At 47.5% G+C, this 26459-nt stretch overlaps 1 protein-coding gene across 1 annotated transcript in view; it reads right to left on the bottom strand.

The window, feature by feature from the left end:
- CACNA1D (calcium voltage-gated channel subunit alpha1 D) overlaps positions 1-26459 on the bottom strand; it is a 292715-nt gene that overhangs the window by 76003 nt on the left and 190253 nt on the right. The window contains exon 9 of the mRNA XM_073787812.1: positions 4688-4977. Within this exon, the coding sequence (XP_073643913.1) occupies positions 4688-4977 (290 nt within the window). The remainder of the gene's footprint in view (positions 1-4687; positions 4978-26459) is intronic.

Here is a 26459-nt window from a genome sequence, read left to right as displayed (position 1 = left end):
ATTCGGAGCAGTACTTGTTGGAATTAACCGTTTGGTTTTCCAGAAAGGGCTCATAACAGAGGACTCCCTTCCAATCCCACCATATACACAACATCGCCTTCTTTGGATGAAGACCGGCCTTTGGTGTGGTTGGTGGTGGTTCATTTCCCTTGCCCCATGATCTCTTCTGTTCCACATTATTGTACAGTATCCACTTTTCATCGCCCATCACAATTTGTTTTAAAAACAGAACGTTTTCATTACGTTTAAGTAGAGAATCGCACGTGGAAATACGGTCAAGAAGCCTTTTTTCATTTAACTTATGTGGAACCCAAACATCAGAGCAATTAACATACCAGCTGGTGTCGATGATTTTCAACGTTTGATTCGGATATTTCGAGTATGTTGGCTATCTCCCACGTGGTATAACATTGATCGTTCTCAATTAATGTCTCGATTTGATCACTACCAACTTCAACCTCATGGTCTACCTGACCGTGGAGCATCGTCTAGCAGGAAATCTCCAGCGTGAAACTTCGCAGACCACTTTTGACACGTTCGATCGGTCACAGCGCCTTCTCCATACACTGCACAAATCTTTTTTTTGCATTTCGGTTGCATTTTTACCTTTCTTGAAATAATAAAGCATGATATGCCGAAAATGTTGCTTTTCTCTTCCATCTTCAATATTAAAATGGCTACACAAAAACTCACCAATTTTGATGTCTTTTTTTAAATGCACACTGATATGACAGCGGTCACATACAGTCTAACAAAATTGTTTTGAATGAAGTTGAAGACAACTAAGTGCTACCAGAGCCATCTTACAGAAAAAACCGAATGAACCTTTTGGCCAACCCAATACAGCCAGAGTTGGGTACCACAGATGCAGACAGTAGATCAGAGAGAAAAGATGATGTGAGTGCCTCTCCAAGCACCTGATTTGACATCTGTTCTCTGACACCAAGCATCACCAAACTAGAAATGGACTTCAAAGGCCAGAAGGCTGTGCTACCATATCTCGAAAGTGACCGAGTCAACAGATCTGTTTTCCGTCAACACTTGAGAACCTTATAGTTCTTCAATATGAAAGTACAGGGATGATCCGAAAAGGGGTCCTCATCCTCAGGTTGAGTAGAGGTCTAGTACTTCTCCAAAAAGAATTCTGTTTAGGTCAAGTTTTCTTGGAGTTTAATGACAACAGCAGCAGCAAGTACTGTGACAGCTATGACGACTCTCACCAGTTATTGAACATTTAACCCTCATGACAACTCTGTGAGCAAATAGCTTTTGCCCCTTCCTGCAGGCAAGGAAACTGTGCTCAGAGATGTTCGGTGATGTGCCTAATACTCCAGTCCAAATTCCAAGTCACCAAACTCAGCTGCAGCCAACTCCAGAGAAGGGACATCAACGTGCCTCCTGGCCCCGCCCCTGCCTTCGTTGGGCTTAAGACACCTGCTGTTATTAATGGCTTCCAAGAGTCCCCTTGGTCTAGGCTGAGCCTCAGCCATCAGGGAGGCTTCTTCTCACACTGTCAGTTAATTCCTGAATGTCTGGGAAGAAACTGTCCCAACGCATCCATGACCCAACTGAAAAGGACACTCGATGGAGTTAGCATCCTGAGACAGTGTGGACACAGTCAGGAGCCCGAGCGAGTGCCCCACCCATTTTCCAGAGAGAATGCAGGGCAGGGCTGGGGTCGGGGATGAGTCTCACACACTCGGGGAGGACAGTGGCAATGCCCACACTTCACTGCCTGCCAACAGGTAACAGAGACCAGACCTGGTGTGTGCAGGTGGTCAGTCAGCCACTGTTCGCTGGCGAGGAGGACCACGTGGGCCGAGGTGAGCCATTCTCCCCTGTGTTTCTGGCTGTGGCAAGGAGGAAACGGTTGGCGGCCACGGGAGGCCCCAGGGAAACCTTGACAGCACTGCTCCTCCAGAAGGTCTGGGCTGCAGGGAAGGTGCTCCTTGGGAGGAGGCTTGGGGTCTCTTCTCAAATCAGTTAAACCTCAACACGGTTCCCACAGCCTGGGATTTACGTCTTCATTTCCAACCGTCATCCGTCAAGGCTCTGGGACTCTGACAACTGGGGAAATACTGTAAGCCTCGCTCCACAGGACACCCCGGCACCTGGCAAAGGAGCCGATGAAAAGCCAGGGGGCGCTGGAAGGAGGTGCCTTTCTGGACCAAGCACCGAGCTGGTCCTGCACGTTCACTTGGACATCACTGCGCAGAGCAGAAGCCATGATGCTGACGTCCCTGAGACACGGCGTAGCTTTCTGGGCATTGGAGCACCAGTTGCACAGTGAATTCTGAGGCTCTGCAACTTTTAAGGGGGCTTTATTTCTTTCCTTGATTACTCTACTAAGCAATGCACTTAAGGGTTTTGAACATGTGTACCTCTGCACCTTGCTTATGCCATTTCCTCAGCCTAAAAAGCACTCCCCCGCCAACCTTCCATAGCCAAAGGCTGTTCATCCCTCAGAGCGCAGCAGGGACATGGCCTCTCCGCGGGGCCTTCCCTGCTTCCCCCACAGCCCGCACCCCCGTTTCCTTCTGGGCTCCCACAGCGGACAGCAGGCCCTGGGTTAAGATGCCAGTTTCTCCCCTCTGTCTCATACTAAGGTACCACAGCAAGGTCTCCAAAGGTAGAGGCACTGATTTTGCCATTAGACGTTCCCTTACAGGCAGTGGCAGGACACAGGAAACGGGCTAGGACACAAGAGTGGACCCTCAGGATGACTGGGAGACAATGGCTCAAGTCCAGCAAAAACCCCTACTCCTCAAATCACGGGCCATAGAAACATCTAGCACAACAGATGTTGGCTCTGCTAAGGTAGACCCCTGTCTGTTTCTAGAGGTGGAGCAATGAGGAGACAAAAGGACATCCACCTACAAAAGAGGGTCCTGCTCGGCCCCTACAGGACACACCTACGCTGGCTGGGCAAGGTGCTCTGCTCCAGAGAGAGGACAAGACCTTTGCCCGTTTACACAGAACAGGTGACGGGCTGGGCTTAGGAGAGCAGGGCAGGGGGCTGGTGGTCCTCTGCAGGGCAGCGTCAACACTGCAGCTTGGGAACAAAGAGGGAAAGAGGGGGGCAGGCAGCCCTGAGCTGCAGGCTTGTGCTGGCCGTGCTGTAGGGGCAGAAGCTCTACGAAGGTCATGGGATTCTGGTGTGAACGCCCCAGACAGAGCTGCGCCGAAGACATGCAGACACTCCTTACACCTCATCACAAAGCGGTCACGTCACGGGTGTGGAACTCCCATGAACGTCCACTTAGAAACTCTCATCCCATAGTCGACAAACCTAGTCTAGAGATCTCCCCAGTTCCCTCGGCCTCAGGGGGCAACCCCCAGGCTTTCCTTGAGGAGGCAGTCGTGCAGCCTGGGAAGCAGGGGGCCTGCGTGCACCGGCCTCCCCCGCCATTAGCATACAGGACTGAGTCAAGTGCGCATCCCTGATGACAGGAAATCCTCTCCACGGAAGCACAGACTCAGAGTCCCAGGCTTGGAGAATCGCGAAGGCCGTCTTGCTCAAGAATCCCCTCCACCCTGGGGCTCAGCCTCAGCTTCCACTCGGCCACCCTCCCTGCTTCGTCCCACCCTCACCTGCACACCCTCGGGGCTCCAGCTGAAGGAAGAGCCCATCACGGCCTCCCCGAGCCTTTGTCTGCCCACCTCCACGTCCTTCTCACGCCACTGCCTCGACTCAGATTGCTTTTCCTGACACATCTCAGGTCCATTTGTCCTTCAAGGCCCAGGTCCCGCGAGCCCACAGCTATGCCGTAGACCCCTAGGCCATCCCTTCCTCCTCTGGGCACACTGCCTGCCTCCTCGCCGGACCCGCATCTCCGTCTCCTCGTGCCGCATTCACCTGTGTGCGGGCCCACCCTCCCCAGGAGGAGCAAACCATGTCCTCCCCCGTCACGGGTCCGCCCGGCATCCCGCACCCAGCCTTGCTGAACGAAGGGCTGACTGCATGAAGTTGGAGGGGCTCCGCTCCGGGGGGGCCTACCCAGCCATCTTCCACGGGGCGGGGCCTAACCTGCGTCCCCAGGCCTCTCAGTGGACCAGCGCCCTCGGTCTTTACTATCAACTAGTCTAGATCTGCAACACATCACCAACACCTTAGTCGACTCCACCGCCGGACTTCGATTTCCACTTTTACCTGAGGCACAGGTGGCCTCAGGAAGAGTAAGAGCAAGAAGAGCACACGATGAAAGACAGGCTGTGGTTGACAATGACAGTGAACTCCAGTGCTGGACCGAGCAATGCCCGGCGTCCCCGTGTGGGGTACCAGCTGGACGGGCTCTGGAGCGGCCCCGCTGACTCACACGCCTCCTAACACCGCCCTAGACAGTGAACTGTTGTCTTCCTGGCCGGTGATGGGCTAAGCATGGGCTAAGCTCCAAGCCACTGCAAGGAGCAGAGGGACGAAGGCGCCCTGCTCTTCAAGGCCCCTTCCAATAACTCGCTCTAAATTGGAGGAAGCACAACTTCGTCTCCTCTGGCGCAAGGGTGTCTTACTGCACCCCTGCCACAGAGAAGGGGCTTACTCCATTCCAGGGGGGCACACGGCACATCCGGCTGACCCGCCCCGACCACAAAGCCACAAGACGAGATACGCATCTAAAGCCCACACCCCAGGCAGAAATCCAGAGTCGGTGTAAACACACAGCTCTCGCTGATGTGCAGGTCAGGGAACCGGAGGGCCGGGAGGAGGCCTCAGCCTCAGACCAGGTCAGAGGGAGAGACACCTGCGTGGGCGGGCATCTGAAGGGCACACAGGCTCTGTCTGGTCCCGAGCAGGAGGGGCGCCACCTACTATTTCGTTTGCTTTCCTCTCCTCCTTCTTCTTCGTTCTCGGGATCAATATCTTCTGCTTGGGTGATCCAATCCAAGTAGCCCTTGAGATCCTCTTCCAGCTGCTGCTTCTCCCGCAGCTTCTGGAAGTCTCCCCGTGCTTTCGCCTTCTCCCTTTCCTTGGAGAATTCTCTGGGGGAGGCAAAGAGAACAGGCACAGGTCAGGACGTCGCCGGGTACCCTTGCCGAGAGCCGTCTGCCCTGCTGCACAGCAGTGTTGCAGCAGGACACACGGCACCGAGTACAGCCACACGAGCACAGCAACGGGGGCCACACACGTGGACAGGACACACGACAGTGCCTTCCCAAGCAAGACTGTGGGGGTCAGAGTTGCAGAGACCACACCAACGCACATGCACCGTCCCTCAGAAAACGAACTCCCTTCAGGAGCTCCGTGCTCCCAACAAGCCGAGTCCCCAAACACCACGAGCTGCCCGTGACCCCCCACCAGAGGCCTGGACTCAGAGATGCCCCACCTCCCCAGAGTCTCCTCAGATAGCCGGCATCACGCTCGAGAGAGAAAGGATTCACGAGGGCCAAGCTGTGGTCACAGAGGGCTTCTTCCATACTTGGAGGGAACACTCAGTGTTCCTAACGTGTATTGGCCCCTTTGTCCAAACCAGGAGTCCTGAGACCCCAGCTCCCCACCCGCTGCAGTTCTGGCCAGAGTGGTGGACAGGGTCATAGCAGACCCATCTCACAGCCCCGTTCCCCCTTCCCAGACAAGAAATGGAGCACCCACGAAGCACTGCTATCTTTCTTAACCCTCGCTTCTCGCCACGATCTTTTCCCCAGAAGTGCTCCCTATAGAAGGGGAAAAGGCAGTATGATTTGTTGCCCATTTATGGGAACACCTGCCCTGGAAAGGCTCTGGCAGACATGGAAACGTTCCCAACTGTTCGTTGTTTACTCTACCTTTCCCGTCTGCAAGCCTGGATCTCTGCGTATATACAGAATCCCACACTTGCTCAGGCAAGTCAGGAGGTCAGGTGGATGATTACCCAATTCTCATATACAAGGAACCATCTGCGTTTCCAACCGTGAACTGTTAAAGGAGCCAAGTTGTGTGTGTTATGGATTTAGGAAGTATGATTAAAAAGCAGCTAAGAAAGCAGATGAGATGACAGGCAGTGCAGCTTCTGCACACAGACCCCTGAACGCGGACGGACTCTACGTCTGCCTTCCTTCCAGCCCAAAGCCAGCACATCTCCCTTGCAGGGACCTCATTAACCCAACCCAGCCCAAGCCAAGCGACGAAGGGGAGGTGACCTGCTTACCTAAAAAGCCAACCTCTACTATCTCTCCCCACCCCCCAACTCCGGACTGTCGATGGGCTGAACCGACACTTGAACACCCAGTGACACTAATGCTTCCGGTAAGAAACCAGAATCCTCACCAAGCTGCCACCCTCTCCCCCGGCCCCGTGAGAAAGGACAACCTCATCGCCCTTCGACCACATCACCCAGTTTTCAGATGCCCTGGGATCTGTCCTTGGCTCTGTTAGGGCTGGTCTGTCCCACCTTCACCCACTGGCAAGTGAGGAGGCGGCGAGGCTGTGGGGCATCCTGAGCCCGGCTCGCGGGGGAGCTGACTCCAGGGAGTTCGCGTGGGGAGCCGAAGCCCATCAAGGACCAGAGAAGCTTCCTGCACTCTCAGCCCAGGACACTTCCTCCTGGGGAGAACACCTTCCCTCTCGAAACAGAAAGGCCTTTGCAGGCAGCATCTTGCTGCTCACGCAAACCACACCGAGAATGACGTGGGGCTTCTCAGCCTTGGCTGCCTGAGATACCGGCCACGCATAACTCAGTCCGGGGTAGGTCCACCAAATGAATCTGAGCTTTGAAAATATCACACCTGAACCAGAATCTCATTCTTGAACAAGTGGAGGCCTTGGAGTGTCACGTGTCAATATGAAAATGCATCATGTAATCTATTCTCTTAAATACACTATAAAGACCAAGTCTGTGGGCCTTCAATTCTATTGTTTACCAAAAGTATCCCAGCACAAATCTTTCTGCATATTTTGACTCTGAACTGAGAGTATTCAATTCACATGATTATATACAAGCAGGGTATTCTTATTTTGGCTACATATATCATCTGAGTTCTTGAAAAAGAAAATTACTACGATAGCAAGAGAGTCACCCTTAAGTTTCACAGGGGATTTTGCTTTAATATCATATTTCATTAAGTTTTTTTACATTAGAAATCCAAAACCCCTCTCTCTAAAAAGCTGCATCACTGTTGCACATTCTTGGTTGTTGGGACACAGCAAAGCGTGCATAGGTAAAATCCTACTGTGACTAAAATTTCTGAGAATACAAAACACTGCCGATGGGACTTCCCTGGTGGTTCAGTGGTTAGGAATCTGCCTTCCAGTGCAGCGGATGTGGGTTCGATCCCTGGTCAGGGAACTGAGATCCCACATGCCACAGGGCAACTAAGCCCATGCACTCTAGAGCCCAAGTGAACAACTAGAGAGCCTGCACACTGCAACTACTGAGCCCGCATGCTCTGGAGCCCACACGCTGCAACGAAGAGCCCACATGCCACAACGAAAGATCCCACGTGTCACAACTAAGACCCGATGCAGCCAAAGAAATAATTTTTTTAAATGTTTAAAACAAAAAAACGCTGCAAAGTCCTGGCTTGTAGCCCATTTATTTTAAATAGTAATCACTATTATAACTGTTCATGTAACAAAACTGTTAATATAAACGCTCTGAACTGATTTTAGACAGTTCTGAATGGCCTAATACTTAGCAGGTGCGTAACATTTACTGATTTGGACAGAACTGAGATTGACAAGGCATAAATCTCCTTCTGCTGGCTCTGAGACACAGCGGAAGTGAAGCGAGGTGGGCTCTTTGTGATAAACTCAGCTGTCCCATCGGTCCTCCCAGACCACTCTGGGCTCTAAGTCAGAAGACCTGGACTCTAGTCCCCACTCTGTCACTTTCCTTTTCTGAGCTTCAGTTTCTTCACCTGCAAAACAGACATGCTACCTGTTCTCCTGTCTCACAGGGATTAAGTCAGACATTCAATAAGATGCTATTGTGAACATCACAAAGCACTGCACAGTTGTGAAGTTCAAATGTATAACATTTAGTTGTTGAATCTGGGAATAATAAAAGGCAATTGGAGGAGGTTTCTCAAGTACCAAAAGGAGAAAAATTGCAAACCGCTCTGAATGGTCTCTAAGCTGCATGATGCCAGTGGAATAGAGGGAAGCACAAAAGGACACATGGGATCAAAGTGGGCTCAGCGCGACCCTGATAAGCCAGCAAGTGAGCCATCAACCCTGTACCACTATCTGCTCAGTGGAAAATAAGTCATTCCCATCACAACAAACCTTGCATCCCAGGAAATCTCACCTGAGTCCACTGAATCTTTATCAACCTCAGTGGACGATGAAAAAAACAGTTTTCCATTTCACTTAAGAATTTATCATTCTAGAAGCCTATTACTAAGGGATTAAATAAGTCACTATTATAAAAGTTAATGTAACAAAGCTATTGGAAGAAATAGGCAGACTTTCACAAGTGACTTAGAAATCTGACAACCCACATGTGATAGAAGCCTACCTGTTCCAGATCAGAAGGGGAAAAAACAAGAAAAAAGATTTTAAGAAGTGCTTGGACAAAAAAGCGCATATATTGTGCTACCCTTTGGACGCAAAAGAAGAGGAAATAAGGAAACAAACACTACTGTAGGATGTGTCTGAAAGATAAAGCACAAAATAAAGGATGAGGACAAAGGGAGCAGAGGGGATGAAGTAGGAGTGACACTTTTTCTATAATTTTGACTTTTAGAATCATGTTAACGTTTTACACATTAAAATTTTAATTAAATCAACAGGGACAGGAAGGAGGGAAAATACCCCTAAAGTGGAAGTGAACTGAAACAAATGAATCTGACTGTACTTCAAATGAATACCATAACCACCCTGAAGCAGAAAGACAAAACTAGTTCAAGTAGCTCATGAACATTTGACTGCATCCTCTCCATCCTGGACAGGACTGGGGTAAGGGCAGAACCACAGACAAATGCTCAACTCTTTTTAGTCAGTTTGGTTTTTTGTAGTGATAGAGATGAAACGGTGCTGAAACTATTTTAGACGTATTACAGGATTTCACAAATGAGTTAATGCGTAAATGCAGTTGGGAGCCAGTGTTCTCCCTGTGGAAGGACGGATATAGAAAGACGGGAAGGGGACCATTAGAAAGAGCCCTCTGGGGATGGACTGCAACTGGGATACTGATGTGAACTCATGATTTCTAAAGATGTATGCATATGACTACATGTATAAAGGCAGGTACGTGTATGTAAATGCATATACCTCCTAGCTCTGTTGGAAAGATCTAGAAACAAAGATGCCCCCAGACCCAGTAGTCAGGAGCACACCTGGCACCCAGATCTCAGTCTCTATTACCATTTCCCATTAAAAGGACCAGTAGTCTTTGGAGAAATGGCTGATTCCAGGGCTGGGGCAGGGTAGACACAGGACTAAGAGAGTAAGAAAGTGCTTAAAAAACAAAACAAAACAAAACAAACATGATGGGGGCATGAGAAGCACCTCATGGGCCAAATCTGGGATAATGTGAGCCCCCGAATAACTAAAAACAGTAAGGAATTTTAAAATATTTTAACAAACCAGTCCACACCCCCTATAGACAGATTAAAAAGCAAACAAGATAAAATATTTATAGAATATTAAGTGAATTGGAGTAAAGGGTACCTGGATTGCTTACTAAGATATTCTTATTCTTGCAACTTTTCTGTATATTTGAAATTACTTCCAAATAAAAAATTTGTTAAAGTGTTTGGAAAACGTAACCGCTCTAATCAAATGCAAACTTATGTTGTTTTACATTCATTTCCGCTTGCCAGGTAGACTGCAGGCTCCTTGTGGGAATGGACAATGCTGTCCATTTCTTTCTTTCCACATCTCTCTCCTCCGAGAGAGCCCCTCTTCAAGCAGGCACACAGGAGACGAGCTACAAAAAGACATAACGCACAACAAAACGAGCCCTACTCCTTAAAGAGGCCAGAAAGCACCAGGACAGAAAGCCCACGGTTCCTGGGATTGGCCTGAAGCCTGAAACGAATGCGTCTGAGCCTGTGGATAGCATCAGGAACAGCCTACCACCAGCCTGCCATTTCCCCTAGTGACTTCCAGGCTTACGGGGTAGAGTTTCTGTCTCAGGTTGTTAGATTCCCTCCAGGTCTATGTCCTGTAAGGAACGATTTCTCAGGGAGGAATCTCCCTGCCACCTGGACCTGACAACTCCCCAGGGTCTCACGCTGGCCAGTCTGCACACACCTCACCCATCGAGGCAGCTGGAGGGGCTGTAGCTGGAGCATTTCCTCAGGGCCTGCCTCCCTCTCGGCTGGTCACCAGCACTGCGCACCTGGACTCCCCCATGGTGTCGTCCTGCTCAGAATGCCTCAGGGCTCCTCACCGCTGCCCTCAGGAATCAAGGTCAAACACCCTGGCCCGGCACTCAAGGCCTTCCAGCCTTCCCCGACCTGCTATTCCAGCCTTACCTCCCCTTCTCAGAAATGCACACCTTGCGCTTTGGCTACACTCCTCTTTGCTTCGCCAACCCTGTGAGCCTTCGTCCACAGAACTCTGTCCACCTGAGCAGCCTTCTCCCGTCTTTCAATTCCAGCTCACCTGTCGAGACCCAGCTTTCCCTGGCTACCCCAGCCAAAGAGCTCTGCCCTCCTTGGAGTCACCAGAGCGCTCTCCTCATTGACACCAGTCATGGATCTGCACGCGTGCCTTCTCCCTGCAGCCTCCTCAGCGGTGTCCTCAACAGAGCCCAGCACAATTCCTTACACGTCATCCTCACTGGAGAGTGTGAATGGTGAGGCAAGGATGGCATCACCCTCATTACACAGAAACTGAGGTCAGGGAAGTTGGTCACACAAGCCCATTCAGCTCCTAAATCCACCCTCCTAAGGACCTCCATGTGGGCACACAGGAGGCCGAGGAGGAAGAGAGTGAACATAGGAATGGATAAGGATTAAAAAAAAAAATCAGCTTATAGTCAGTCCAGGAAGGGCCTTAAATCCCAAACTAAGGGACGTGCTTCCCTGTAGGCAATGGGGAGCCAACAGTAGTTTGATAAGAGAGAGTCACCATCAGCTTTGTTTTCTAGGAGTGATGTGTGAAGATGAGATCATGTAAGGAGAAAATCTGGTGAGCAGGTCAGAAGGTATTCAGTAAACCCTGGGGGATGGACTAGATTTAACATCAATAAAAATGTGAGTAAAAAAATAACAGAGTCCTGATACAATTCCCAACTTTCTTACACCATTTGGAAAAGCAACTATGAAGCCTGACACTGTTGCCCCTCCAACCACCCTCCACTATACAGTCTAGTCATTTTCACCTCCACCCTTTCCACGTGGTCCCCTAGCGCTGGCACATCCACCATTGTCTTCTCAGCTAATATGGACCTTCCTGCAGGGCCAGGTGATACACCACCTACCAGGTGAACATTACCTGCCTAAATGTTCAGGAAAGAAGGCAGGGTGGGCAGGGGGCAGAGGAAGGGCAAACAGGAGGTCAGATGGAAAAGAGATGTCACAGAAGAGCCACGTCCCTGGTCCTCAACCTCTGAAAGGGCTGCCATGGAAAAGAGGAAGCAGACCCGCTGTGTGCCCCAGGAAGTAGATGGACGTTTCAGAAGATTGCTTTCAGCACAACAGAAGGAAAACATTTCTAATAGTCCAAGTCCACCAAAAATGGGAACTGGGAGCCTTGGAAGCAGCAAGTCCCTCGAGGGGTACAACAGGGACCTTTGGTAGAAGGACTAAGCCCTCGGTGGAGAAACTGGCGCACAGGACGTGGTGAAGACCTTGCCGTCTGTCTTCCCCAGGCCACACCTCATCACCCTGTCCCCCCTCAGGACAGCACTTGCCCTGCGCTGCGTTTGACCGTAGCAGTAACTCGAGTCTCCCCAGGCTCCTCAATGGCTCAGAGGAATGCAGGACACCCAACTGCTGTGAAGTGGTCCCTTATTCATTTTCTGTTCCTGTCCCTGGGCAGCAGCCTGGAGCCCTCTCTTAGTGCTGGCAGCCGAGAAGCAGAAGGGCTGAGAGCATTCAGAAGAAAGGGTCACAAGGGGTGCGGCCTGCAGAGCAACGGTGCTGCCCCCGGCTCCCTCCCTGCCTCCACGGGGCTCACACAGATGGAGCGACACAAAGAAGAGGACAAGCGGAAGCTCTGAGACAGGCGCAGCCTGAGCCCTCACCGCCCTGAGCAGCCTCTCACCCACGAGCACGTTGGCCGTGGGCCCCGGCCAACCTCCAGCAGCTCCAGAGGGTCTGCGTCTGCACGGCTGCGGGCTGACTTGCTTTCCCGCGGGGGAGCGCGTCAGGCCATGGCCCTCTTCCCCCGGCAGGAACGGAGCGAACCCCTTTGGTATCGGGATGTGTGTTTGGAGCCCTCAGAGTGTCTTTACATTCGCTGCCCACAGGCCTCACTGCCTCCTAAGGCACAGGCAGGACCAGGATTTTCACTCCCGTCTCACAAAGGCCCAAACCGAGGTTCAACAAGGTGACATTACTGCTCCCACGTCACATGCTGGGTAAACAGGACAAAGGGCTCTGAACCAGGCTCCAAACCCAGGGCTCTTTTCAAAGGATTCCCGATCCCTCCGCCTCCTGGCTCAGCCGATGCGTAGGCTGGACACTTACTAGTCAGGACCAGGAAGGGAGGGGCAGGGCAGAAAGCACCGTTTACCCTTGCATCCTGATTTTCTTCCAGAGCCCCAGCTCGGGCTTAGAGAAAGGTGACAGCACCCTTTCTGCTCATCTCCCCACAGGCTGACCTTCACTCCCCAAAACCAGCCAGCCTCCCTCCCGGGAGCCCCTACATAACTTCCCCCGCCCCAGGAGCCAGGCATGTGCCTCACGCTCTGCAGACAGCTCCCTGAACCCTGACACTGACCAGGGTTTACAGGCCCTGCCATCCCCAGCTCTGGGAGCCCTGGCTCAGTCAACACTCCTGGAGAGAGAGCACTTAGCCTGAAGCAAACCATCGCCCTGAAACGGCAGCGCAGGTCAAACGGGACTGCCACCAGTGCAGAAGGACGACGCACGGTCTGCTCTGGAATCTGTTATTTCTCAAATGCCCCATAAAATAAATGGGCCACTGGAAACCGTGCTGATTTAGAGATGGAGCTTCTTCTTGGGTTGTAGTACTGTTTATTTTAACCAAACCCACACAAATAAAATTTAGACACGCTAAATGCTTTGAAATTTATACACACACGCACAGAGAAAACAAACACAAACAAGCCCCAAAACCTCCAGTGAACAAGGCCAACAGAATCATTAGGACTCAGACTTCTACAGAAAAGACTCAGAAAGTCATCAAAAGAGAAAACAACCCCCCCACAAAAAGGCTAAGAGGAGGGGGAAGTGGAAGAAATAAGCCACTGATTTTTATCAGCAGAGGCCAGTCTTCTTTAGACCTAAATTATTTCCCCTACACAGACATAAAGGAAATAAAACAGGATGAAAGAGCAGTTTGGTTCAAAAACATTTTTGCTTAAATTTAGTGTTTTGGAAAGCACGTAAGTTCAGTCTGAGTCTGAGGAAACTGGGTGTTTTATTTAAAAAAAAATCAACAACAGTGTGTGACGCTTCACACACACACAAATTTTAAATATTTGGTACTGGTTTAGTTCAAAGTTCATCAAAATCATTGGCTTTGTTCCAGTTTTCCCTCAACCACAAAAAAGCCAGGGGCAGCCAAAATGGGTTCCCTCTGCATGAAATAAATAGGCCAGAATCGGAGGGAGGGCTTTGGACTGCAACACCCCATCGATAAGATCTGCTCCCTTGCAGGTGATGCCCACGGAGGGGAAGAGGGCTAATGGATGACAGTGCTCTTTTAACGGAAGTTAGGCACTGGCCACCAAGAAGTGAAGGGGGGCCACCGGCGAGCCAGAGACAAGAGCAAATGGAGGACGCTTGTTTACACAGCAAGCAGGTCGAGAAAAATGTTTAACAGTCACACTTCCCATCACCCGACTACATCATGACTCTTCTTTGGGAGCTCATTCCTGAAACAAACTCCATGGGGAATCCTTGTGTGAAGGGACCCTGTGCCTTCTAATTTTTCTGTTTGTGACGGCTGGGGAATATTAAGAGATTTTCTCAAAGCAATCCTCCCCTTTTCATGTCCTTCGCTTCTTTTATTGACATGAACGTCTGTGAAGATGCTTTATATAGAAAAGAGTTGCCGTCTTTTGGGAAGATGAACCATTTTCAAAGTAGGTGTTTCCTAGCTTTTAATAACTAGGGTTATCTAGTTATAACCCTAGTTGCAACCTAGTTGCAACCCTAGTTGCTCTGCAGGCAGTTATCTTCTGTGAACGACAGCAGGGCAGCCTGAACACACCAAAGCTCAGGGACAGGGTGGCACTTATGCTGCCCCAGAGGAAGGGGGGTATGGACGGAGAGAACAAATGCCTGATCTGTCCAGTCTTCTTTTCTCTCTCCCAGTCCTTTCTGACTATTCCCCTGGCTTGAACCCTGTGCTCCGGTCATCCTAAAGTTCCCTCATTTTCTCCAAGGCACGGAGAACTCTTTCAGCTCCAGGCTGTTCCCAAAATGAGGCTCAACTCACTACTCTTCCAAATACCACCCCACTCAGCTGGGTCAGCCTACAAAGACAGTTCTCCAATTTGCCACGCAATTTGTTATTTAATATTCCCTCTTACACGCCAGACTGTAAGCTCTGTGACAGAGGGGCTGTGTCTGTCTTATCTTTGTATGTTGGTTCCTTATCACAAATCCTGGTCATTAGTATTTGCTCGATAAGATTAGGCTGAATTAAATACATAGTTTCATAGGCTCAGGCCTTACGTTAATGATGATCATGTCAAAGACATGATTGTGGGCTCTGCATGGGACGTACCTGTAACTTTCTATCACCTAAAACCGCACCCATCGTTGTCACAAGCAACAAACAAAAACTAAGCCAGTCAGAGTCCTGGACAAGTCTAAGAAGTCATCCATGGAGAAAAAGCCTCTTAGAATGAAATACACTTTCCTTTCACCACATCCCCTTGTCTGAGGACAGAAGAGCTGTTCTTTCTTTGAAGAGTTAGTTTCCATGGCTACCAAAGGCACTTCCCCAAATGATAAGAATCCGGGTTGTATGCTAAAAGTTACAGACTTCTTGTTTCAATCTGTTTTCTAAAAAACATGTTTTAAGAGGTGTTCTTCAAAAACATGGGCCTCTTGCCTGACATCACTTTCTCCAAGTGAAATGTATCAATCAAGTGAGCCCTGACAACTCTATCATATCTTCTCGTGACAGCTTCAAATACTGCTCCTTAAGAAGTCATCTGACTTGTCAGATTCTGGTTTCTAAAGAAAAATGAGAAAAACGTGTATCTGAAGTCTGACTTGGGAGGGTGGCAGAACCATTCAAAGTTAACATGTGGGAAGAGACCAGCGAGCCCAGGTCCTGTCCTGCTTCTGCACCAAAACAGTTTGCTGCTAAGGGCCTGGTTAAAGAGCCTGAGATGGACAAAGGGCTGCACCACCTATTCAAAGGGCAGCTGGGGGATCTGACCACAGATGAGCCACACTGGCCCATGGAAAAAGCTGCAACAGAGCCCACCAGCTGGGAAGTCCTCAAAGCAATCCCTGTAGGAATTCCAGCCCAAATCTCCCTCACTGGTCACGTCAAAGGCAGACCACCTGGAGAGAGGCACTAAGGGTGATGGGGTCCTCCCTCTGAGGAGCTTCTCCTTGAAGGACAGGATGGGTGAAGTGCCCTTTCTGAACCATCAGACTTACTTGAGAACAAGGGAAGAGCATCCTATTATAGGGGAGACTCAGGGACTTGGAGAGATCCCCCCCCCCAGTAACAGAATCCCAGAGGACCTCTTGAGATAGATGGGGACTTGTTCACAAGAGTTTTAAGAGGTAAAAAACCCCAATTTCTCTGAAGTCTCCATATTCCACGATTCCCCTTTACTTTGAGTAATTAATTTGGGGGAAGAGAAAGAAACTGGCAGAGCATGAAAATGGGACAGCTCAGGATGTATCAGCACAGAGCCAGTCGGATAGATGGGATCCCCCAGGGGCACCCTCTCATCACACACAGAAAGAGCTTCCAACTGATGAGAAAGCAGCCTGGGCTCTGGAGTCGAGCAGATCCAGATTTCATCCCTAGCTTACCCGGAATTCCTTCCTTACTAGCTGTGTGACTTTGAGAAAAACAAACCCTCTCTGAACATTGCTTCCCTCATCTGTAAAACTGAGGCAAAAGACACAGCAACTAAAGTCGCTGAGAAGATTGAATGAAATAAACTTTATGTAGGCACCTAGCTCAGCGCCGGGCGTAGATCTATATATAACTGACACATTAACAACAATAAGTAATAAAGAAAAATTCCCTCACGTGATCCATACCCCAGAGCTGACAAATCCGCAGCTCTCTCCTCATCTGAGAGACGCTGACCCTCGACCATCTTCCACGAGGTCTCCTTCATTCCCACCCCAGCCGGAAGTCCCACCCCCTCACACCCCGCTCCCTCTGCCACAGCCCCAGCCCCAGAGCTCTCCTCACTCTGCTCGGCCCAGAGAGGCACAGCTTTACCTTCCAGGCCCGGCCCGCCTCCATCACCTTGCCGCTCAAACGCCTCCACAGCTCCCATGAACTAAAGACAAAACCCCGCCTCCGTCACCAGGCACTTCCTTCTGCCTCACGACCCCCCAGAAAGCACACAGCACCACGACGGCCCCACTGGCCAACGCACTGGCTCCTGACGTGCGTGCCACACCAGGCCCTGCTCCCCTCGCCGCTTCTGGGGTCTGGGATGCATCCTCCTTTCTTGACATCCTTACAAACGCCCTTCCTTCAACGCCCCACCCGAGTCCGGCTTCCTCAGGAGAGCCCTCTCTGACCTGCCAGCCCTCCGCTGCTCTCCCAGGGCACACGGCTTGGTACAGATTATGCTCAAGTACACTTGACTGAGAGCCGGAGGGGAGAGGGTGCAGGTGCTGGCATGCACACAGGGAGTGCCCTGGAGTTCCTCCGTATGTCTCCGTAAGCCTATCTGTAAGTACCGGCATATGATTCAAGGACAGGTAGGCCTCTGGGAACAGCACACCTCTGGGCAGGCGGTGTGTCATCACCCACTGGATTAGAATCCTTCAGATTCAGTGAAAGTCTCCCAGACTCAGGAGCCGAAAAGCCCCAAACGCTTGGAGGCTCTGAAGGTGCTGGCAGAAAACTTAGACCAAGATTTATTTTAAGCAGAATTTCAAGGGAATGATCTAGTTCTGAGTGGATTAATATTTTATCCCTGAATCCAAAACAAACTCTTATGACAATCAGACTTAGAGAAATTAGGTTAGGTCGTCAAGTGTCACTCCAGGTCCTCCAGGGCGGGGGCCCTGGAGACAACAGCTGGCACGTGAATATTCAGACTGCAAACAAGAAGGCTTTTCAAATTCACAGGAACAGCCGTATTCCTTGTTCACAGGAACAGCCAATGCTGACCACACCTCACATTTGCAAAGGTCTTCACAGTCTACAAGGTCCCTTCCCATCCATTTCTCTCCTTGGTTCTCAGGACAGCATTGTAAGAGAAACCACATGGGGACTTCCCTGGTGGCTCAGTGGTTAAGAATCTGCCTGCCAATGCAGGGGACACAGGTTCGAGCCCTGGTCCAGGAAGATCCAACATGCCTCAGAGCAACTAAGCCCGTGCACCACAGCTACTGAGCCTGCGCTCTAGAGCCCACAGACCCAGCACAGCCAAAAATAAATAAATAAATAAACTTATTTTTAAAAAAAAGAAAAGAAAAACTACATGGCAATGGGGCCGTCAACTTTAGCGGCGAGAAGACCCTGACTTGGAGAACTGAAGTATACTGATGAAAGTCAGGTCGCCAGGAAGACTCTGACCTCTGAACTTGAGCTCTTCCCACTACGACATGTGGAGACCAATAACCACAGCAAGTAGGAATCCCCTGGGCCAAAGGAGCCACCGCAGGCGGGGCAGCACTCAGGGATCCCAGCCACAGCACTGCCACAACCCTCGGCTGTGGATACACCCGCTGGAGTTACCAGCAGCCCCAGGCTGTCTCTGCAGAGACTGAAGCTTCTGGCACACATCTCAGGCCAGGTGAGCCCAGACCACAGGGGCTGGACAACATCGCCCCAGACCAAGTGAGCCAGGGTCTCCGTTAGCTGAGGACCCTGCCCCATCGTTAGACCTCACCACCACTAAGCCTCGGCTCTCTTCACTGATGCCGGCAGTCACCAAGCAAAGCGCAAGGCACATGTCCAAGGCCCAGTCCCCATTGCCCAGTGCGTCGTCATCCTGAGGTCCTCTGAACTTCCCCATCACTGACTCAGCCCCCTCTCACTCTTCACTCTGGAACTGCTGCTCCAGAGGGTACATTCTCCTGTATCCTCAACCTTTTCAAAGGGACCCCCCCCCCGCCCTTCTCCTTGCTTTGATGGAAACCTGGGTCATCCTCAAGCTTACTGCTTTGCTTCCCTTGTAGCCCTTCCAGACCCCACCTACCTCGGGGTCTCAAGGTGGCGTTGACAGCCTCCTTGCTTTTCTGTTCCTCTTCACATCTAGACCAACACTCCCTCATCCTGCTGTAAAAATCAAATAAACAAAAAACCCTACTCCTTTCAGGACAGTGCCGGTAGGCTATGTGACCTTCTCCCCTTCCTCCCTGTTGTCTCCTACTTGCCCCCTAGACTGAAGTCTTAGGCTCCCAGCTCCCAGCCTTCCTCCTCACCCCAAGTCCTACCATCTTCCTGGGGGACTCCAGTAGCCCTTGGTTGACCCTGCCAACACCTGGCTTTTCAATCCCTTGACATATTAATCTCCACGACTATTGATCCCCAAATTCTACCACCCCTAATCATGAATTCAAGCTTTCTACTCTCTGACCACAACCTCCTCTCAGATCAGTTGACTTGTCTCACTCCTCCCACTATAAACAATACTAACCTCTTCGGAACATCCAGTCCACTGGCCGCCCCCATTTTCTCTCAGTCTGTTAGGCTTCCCCTTCCCTCCTAACCTACCTTAGATTTCATGATCCATCAGTAAACCATTTAGTGATGTTCTTGCTGCTACCCTAAACTCTCTTGCATCCTTTTACTATACAGAGAGCAAACCCCTCAGCCCAGATGACCTCAGATACTCCCTTTCTCCATACCTGGGTAAGAGCAGTCAAACATGGCTACAGAAAAGTCATACGATGCGATAGACTGACATCAATATGGATTCGTCATCGCCAGCTTCAAAAAGGACCTCCATGCTACCTATCATCTACGTCAGTTCTCTGGTCCACTCACTCCCCAATTCCCTGCAACCACCATCTTGAACCTCCCTGACTCTCCAGACAGGACTCTGCCACCCACCCCCTGGCCGCCAGCAGTTAACCCTGCCCCCTGCCTCAGAGAAGCTAGGAATCAGGCAGGAACACTCCCAGCTTCCTACGATCAAACCAAACTCGTATCTGCCCCACATTCTCTTCCTTTCTTCTCATGACAACCTCCTTTTCTTAATACTACCTGTCTTCTGACATCCTAATAAATTGAGTGTTCCAATCCTTCCATTTTTTGAGGTCTTCTTTAATTCCCTTCAGCAAAGTGTTGCATAGACACGATCTTGTACATCTTTCATTAGATTTATTCCTGGGATCTTGACGTTTTTAGGCTTTTTTTTTTTTTTTTGCATCTTCCATGTCTCTGCTTAACATTTTGAATACATGGAATATAGTTATAATGACACTTTCGTGTCCTTTTCTTCTAATTCTAACATCTGAGTGAGTTCTGCGTTGGTTTCAAATGATTGATTAAATCTTCTAATTATGGGTCACGTTCATCTGCTTCTTTGCATGCCTGCTGACTTCTGAATCCCAGACATTTTAAGTTTTATCTTGTTGGATGGTAGATATTTTTGTATCCCTACAAATATGCCAGTGCTTTGTTCTGGGATGCAGTTGAGTAACTTGGACTAAACTTATTGATCATTTCAGGTCTTGCTTTAATAATCTGTTAGGTCAATCTGGAACACTACTTAGTCTAGGACTAGTAATTCCACTACTGAGGCAAATCCTTTCTGAGTACTCTACCCAATGTCCTGTGAATTATGAGTTTTTCCAGTCTGGCTGGTGGGAACAGGCAATATTCCTGGCCCTCTGTGAGCACTGAACACCATCCTTTCTAATCCATTCAAATATTCTTTCCCCAGCTTCCTCACACACATGTGCTGAAAAGTACTCTGCTGAATGCTTAAGGGGGAACTTCTGGAGTTCTCTTTCTATGAAATTCTCTCCTCTCCAGTACTCTGTCCTGCATACTTTAGCCACCTTAGTTTTTGCAGACTCTTAGCTTCATCTTCTAAACCCAGGGGGACCACAGGGCTCTGCCTGCGTTCCCCCTCCTTGTGCCGTGGCCCAGGAATTCTCTTAAGCCAGTAAACTGGAACAATTATGGAGCTTATTTAGTTTATTTCCTGGTTCTCAGGGATCACTGTCCTTTACTGCCTGACGTCCAGTGTCTTGAAAACCGTTGTTTTACATATATTGTCTGTCTGATATTTGTTACTCTATCTCAACCAGAAGCAGAAAACTCTTTTAAATCTTTTTTTTTTTTTTTTTTTTTGCGGTACGCGGGCCTCTCACTGCTGGTGGCCTCTCCCGTTGCGGAGCACAGGCTCCGGACGCGCAGGCTCAGCAGTCATGGCTCACAGGCCTAGCCGCTCTGCAGCATGTGGGATCTTCCCGGACCGGGGCACGAACCCATGTCCCCTGCATCGGCAGGCGGACTCTCAACCACTGCGCCACCAGGGAAGCCCTTTTTTTTTTTTTTTTTTTGCAGTACGCAGGCCTCTCACTGTTGTGGCCTCTCCCGTTGCGGAGCACAGGCTCCGGACGCACAGGCTCAGCGGCCACAGCTCACGGGTCTAGCCGCTCCGCGGCACGTGGGATCCTCCCGGACCGGGGCACGAACCCGTGTCCCCTGCATCGGCAGGCAGACTCTCAACCGCTGCGCCACCAGGGAAGCCCCTGAAATCTATTTTAATGGTATTTTAAAATCAACTTTATCATGACACAAGTCACGAACAATAAAATGCACACGATTTAAGTTGATGGTTTGGCTAAGGTTGACACCATGTAAAAAACACCCCAATCAAGATAAAGAACATTTATAACACCTCCCAGAAAAGTCTCTCATTGCCTTTCCCAGTAAACTCTTCCTCTTCCCACCCCAGAAAATCAATGACCTGATTTCTACGTTATAGACTAATTTTGCCTCTTCCAGAACTTCACCATATGTTCTGTTTTGTACCTGGCTTCTTTCCCTCAGCATCATTGATAATGCACTAGTACTTCATTCTGTTTTTACTGGTGAATGGCATTCCAAAGTTTGACTTGGATACCACAATTTGATTATCTATTTTACCTGCTGATAGACCTTTGGGTTTTTCCAGTTTGAAGCTACTATGAACAATGCTCTGTGAATGCTGACATACAAGTCATTTATGAGAACTTGACAAGCTTTTCCAAAGTGCTTATACCATTTTATGTTTCTGTGAGCAACATGTGAGCATTATCAGTTGCTCTATACTCTTGGCAACACTTGATACTGTCGTTTTGATTTTAGCTATTCTACTATTCTACATATGTAGTAGAATTTCACTGCAATTTTAGCTTGCATGTCCCAGATGATTAATAATATTAAACATCTTTACATGCACATTGGCTATTTGTATATATTCTTTTGCAAAGTATCTGTTCAAGGCTTTTGCCAATTTTAATTATTTTTTGTTTATTGTATTGTTTACTGTTTATCTTATTATTTAAGAGTTCTTGTATATCCTCCATGCAAACCCTTTGTCAGATACACGTATTGTGAATATTTTCTCCCATTGTGTGGTTTTCTTTTCAACTTCTTATTTATGAAGGGCAGAAGTGTTTTTAGAAAACATTTATATTTTAGCTTTTTACTTACATCTAGGATCCATTTCAAATTAGTGTTTGTGTCTAGTGTGACCTAAAGGTCAAGGTTCATTTTTCTTCTCTTTTAAAGACATACCTAGTTTTTCCAGTATTTCACTGAAAAAAAATTATCCTTTCTCCATTGAATTATTTAGCAGCTTTGTCAAAAAGCAACTGACCGTATACACATATTTCTGGATTTTCTATTCCATTCAATTGTTCTGTGTATCTATCTTTATGACAAAATGACACTGTATTTATTGTAGCCTTATGGAAGTCTTGAAATCAGGTAGTGTAAGTCGTCCAACTTTGTTCTTTGTCAAGATTGTTTTCGTTATTATAGGTCCTTTGCAATTTATATAAATATTGAAATCATCTTGTCAGTTGTTTTTAAAAAAGCCATTAGCATTTATGAATGGGACAGCACTTAATAGATAAATTTGAGGAATGCAGATAAATTCAACATCTTAAAAATACTGAATCTTCCAGTCCAGACCAAATGATCACGGGCCATCATCACTTACCTAGATCGTCTTTAATTTTACTAGCCAGTAGTTTTCAGTGCAGAGGTCTTCCGTATCTTTTCTTATCTTTATTCCTAAGGGTTTTAACTTGTTAATGCTATTGTAAATCATATTTTCTCAAATTTCATTTTCCACATGCTTGCAGCTTGTGGAAGGAATAAAATTGATTTTTGTATCCTGAGACCTTGCGATATTCACTTATTAATTCTAGTAGGTTTTCTGGCAATTTGTTAGGACCTTCTAAGTAGACAATCATGTTTTCTGTCAACAGAAATAGCTTTTGCTTTCTTTCTAATCTTTCTGCCTTTTATATGCTTTACTTGCCTTAATGTACTGGCCAGTACTTCCAGTATAATGCTGAACAAAAGGGGTGAGAGAGGAATGATTACTTTGTTCTTAATCTCAGGGAAAAAAAGCATCCAGTGGGCTTCCCTGGTGGCGCAGTGGTTGAGAGTCCGCCCGCTAATGTAGGGGACACGGGTTCGTGTCCCGGTCCGGGAAGATCCCACATGCCAAGGAGCGGCTGGGCCTGTGAGCCTGCACGTCTGGAGCCTGTGCTCTGCAACGGGAGAGGCCACAACAGTGAGAGGCCCACGTACCGCAAAGAAAAAAAAAAAAAAAGCATCCAGGCTTTCACCATTAAGTATGTTGTCAGTTACAGTTTTTGTGGTTTTTTTGTAGATAACCTTTTTCAGGTTGAGGAAGTTTCCACATATTCCTAGTTTGCTAAGAGCTTTTTATCATGAATATTACAGAATACTGTTGGTGGCATTTTCTGAGATGATCATATGATTTTTCTCCTTCCTTCTGTTAATATTGTAAATTACATTGTTTGATTTTCCAAAGGTGAACTAACCTTGTGTTTCCTAGATAAACCCCACTTGGTCAGGAGGTATTATTCTTTTAATAATTGCTAGATTTAATTTGTTAGTATTTGAGAATTTTTACATCTAGATTAATGAAAACGACTGTTCTTTTGTCTGTTGCATTTGGTACTGAGGTAATTCTGGCCTCATAAAAATATGTTAGGGAATGTCCCCTTCCTCCTCTATTATCTAAAAGAGATTTTTTTCTAGAAATGATATTCTTTCTTTCTAAATTGTTTGACAGAATTCACTTTTGACATCACTGAGGCCCCCAGTTTTCTGCGAGAGAAGGTTTATGATTCTGAATTCCATTTGAAAAGTGAATATAGGCCTCTTCAGTCTTTTCTTTCTTCTGAGTCAGTTCTAATAAGCTGTGCTCTTCAAGGCATTTGTCCATTTCTCCTAAGTCACTGAATTTATTGCCCTAGTCTCGTTATCATTTTAATGTCTGTAATACTTGTGTTGACATACCCTCCATCGTTTCTAATACTGATCGATTTTTCTTTTTTGATTAGTCTTGCTAAAGATTTATTAACTTTATTAAGCTTTTCAAAGAGTCCACTCTTGCCTTTGTTAACTTTACCTATTTCTTGCATTTTCTCTTCTACTGACTTATGTGCTTATTTCTTTTTTCTACTCTCCTTGGATTTAATTTGCTTTGCTCTTCTAGATTCTTAGATGGGAATACAGACCACTGAATGTAAACCTTTCTTCTTTACTAATATAGGCATTTAAAGCTATAAATTTCTAAGCACTGCTTTAGATGGATAATGCAAATTGAGATGTATTTTTAATATCTTTCTGTTTAAAAAACTTCTCACTTTTATTGTAATGTTTTTTTGAATTGTAAGTTATTTAGAGATGTATCATTTAATTTTCAGTATCTGAAGGACTTTCTAGACAGCGTATTGTTACCGGTTTCTATTTCAAATCAATTGCTATTAGAAAAAATGTACTCTGCAAGATTTAAATCTTTTGATACTTAGTGAGACTTTTTTTTTTTAATACAGTCCACACGTGGTCTATCTTGGTGCTCCTGAACAGAATGAGTGTTCTGCAGTTATCGGATACAGTGTTCTGTAAGTACCAGTTAGGACATTCTGCTTGGTAGTGTTCAGATGTTATCTATATTTAGTTTTTTTCATCCCCTTGCTCTTCAGTTATTGAAAGAACTATAAAATTTTCATCTGTTTGTGGATTTATTGATTTCTCCATTTAATTCTGACAGCTTTCTCTTCATGTATTTCAAAGTTTATTAGGTACAAACTCATGCAGAATCATTGTCTTCTCGATGAATTGACCCTTCCAGGAATATGAAATGTCTCTCTCTCTGAAATATCTCTCTCTGCAAATATTCCTTGTATAGAAGTCTATTTTATATATTTTGTATTAATATATTTATCCCTTTATTTTTAATCTGTGTCTTTACAGTATCTTGCATTTTTATTCACTCTGACAATTTTTGTCTTTTCATTAAAACACTGTGCCCATTTCATTCAATCCAAGTACTGATACAGTTGGGTTTAGGTCCACCATCCTGCTGTTGGTTTTTTGTTCATCCCGTATGTTCTTTGTTCCTTTCCTGCCTTATCTGTCCTCTCTCAATTTGTTTCTATTGACGCCCCCACTCCATCTTGATTATGGGTCACGTTTTCCTGCTTCTTTTCATGTCCTGTAACTTTTAATGATGTGGGGAAACATTTGGGGAACATCTGGGGTTTTGGTGTCTTCCTTTAATGGGTGTTGACTTGTTTTGGCAGGTGTTAAGTTAGCCACTTGTCCTGATCCTTTTGAAGCTTGTTTATAAGATTTGCAGGTCTAGACTGGGATAGGTCTAGAGTGGCTCTTACTCCAGGGGTAAGGTAACCCTACCCGTAATGCCTGGCCTTTCCGAGGTCTCACTTGAATGTCCAATGTATCATCAACGTCAATCTATTCCAGCTGGTCAGAATCCCTCTGTCTCCCAACACTGAGATTTCCAGCAGCTCACAGCTTTGTAGTAGCTGTTCTCTACCAATAAATTCAACTGGCACATAGCAGCTTAGTATATAGTCAAAGATTTCAGAGACTCCCTATTCAGCTTTCCGGAGCCCCTTCTCTGCATACCTCTCTCTCTCCAGTACCCTGCCCTGAAAATCCCAGCTGTCTCGGCCTCTCAAACTCTGCTCTTTGCCTCTCGAGCAAATAGACCACTGTCCTCCTCTGGGCTCTGCCTCCTGTGCCACGATTCTAAAAGCACCTCCAGGCAGACAGCCAGGACAATTGTGGCACTTACTGGATGTGTTTCCCTCCTCCTAAGGAACCCAGTCCTGTGTTGCCTATTTCCATCTTCTGAAAAACAAAAACAAAAAACACTGCTTCATATATTTTCGCCAGTTTTATAGTTGTTTATAGTAAAAGGTCCATTCTGGCACTGTTACTATATTGTGGCTGGAAGAGGATTACAATAGCCTTAAATTGGTCTCCCCACATCCAGTTTGCATCCATCCAATCCATTCATACTACTGCAGCCAGAGTGATTTTTATATGCTGAAGTTTTCCAACGTTAAGAAAAAAGTTCAAATGTTCATAAAAGTAGGAAGACTTACACAGTGAACAGCCATATGCCTACCACCTAGTTTCCATAATTAACATTTGCTACCTTTTCTTTAGCTCCTATCTAACCATCCCTCTATCCATCCAGTTATCTTATATTTTTTGAAGTGTTTTAAGGTAAGTTGAAGACATCAGAAAGCAGAGTAATTTTTATAAAACACAAATATAAATCACATCACTTTGGGCTTGAAATTTATCAGTGGGTTCCTTTACCCTTCAGCTAATGACCAGAATCTGTGATGTGATCTTGAAGGACCTTTGTGATCTGGGCTCTGCTGACCAGTCTGTCTTCTTTTCTTCGCCCTCCTTTCCCAGCCCCCTGAGTGCCTGCCACCCTGCTTTCTTCAGTTTCTCCAATGCCCTCTGTTCCTTCCCACCGTCGGGCCTTCGCATGGGTTTCTCCTTGACTGTAATACCCTCCCTGGGCGTCTTCTCCCATCTTGCCTGGATATGATGGCTATTCGTTCGTCCTTCTCTTCCTCCAGGACGCTTCCCCTAGACATCTGTTCTCCCTGTTAAACACTCTCACAGCACCATGCACCTTTCCTTCAAAGAACTTATAAAAGTTTATAATTTTTGTCTCCCTCATGAGATACAAGCTTCATGAAGACAAGAC

Source organism: Tursiops truncatus, chromosome 10 (genome assembly GCF_011762595.2).
Source record: "Tursiops truncatus isolate mTurTru1 chromosome 10, mTurTru1.mat.Y, whole genome shotgun sequence".
NCBI lineage: Eukaryota > Metazoa > Chordata > Mammalia > Artiodactyla > Delphinidae > Tursiops > Tursiops truncatus.
The sequence above is the reverse complement of the archived record's forward strand: the minus strand, read 5'-3'. Positions and strand labels throughout refer to the sequence as shown.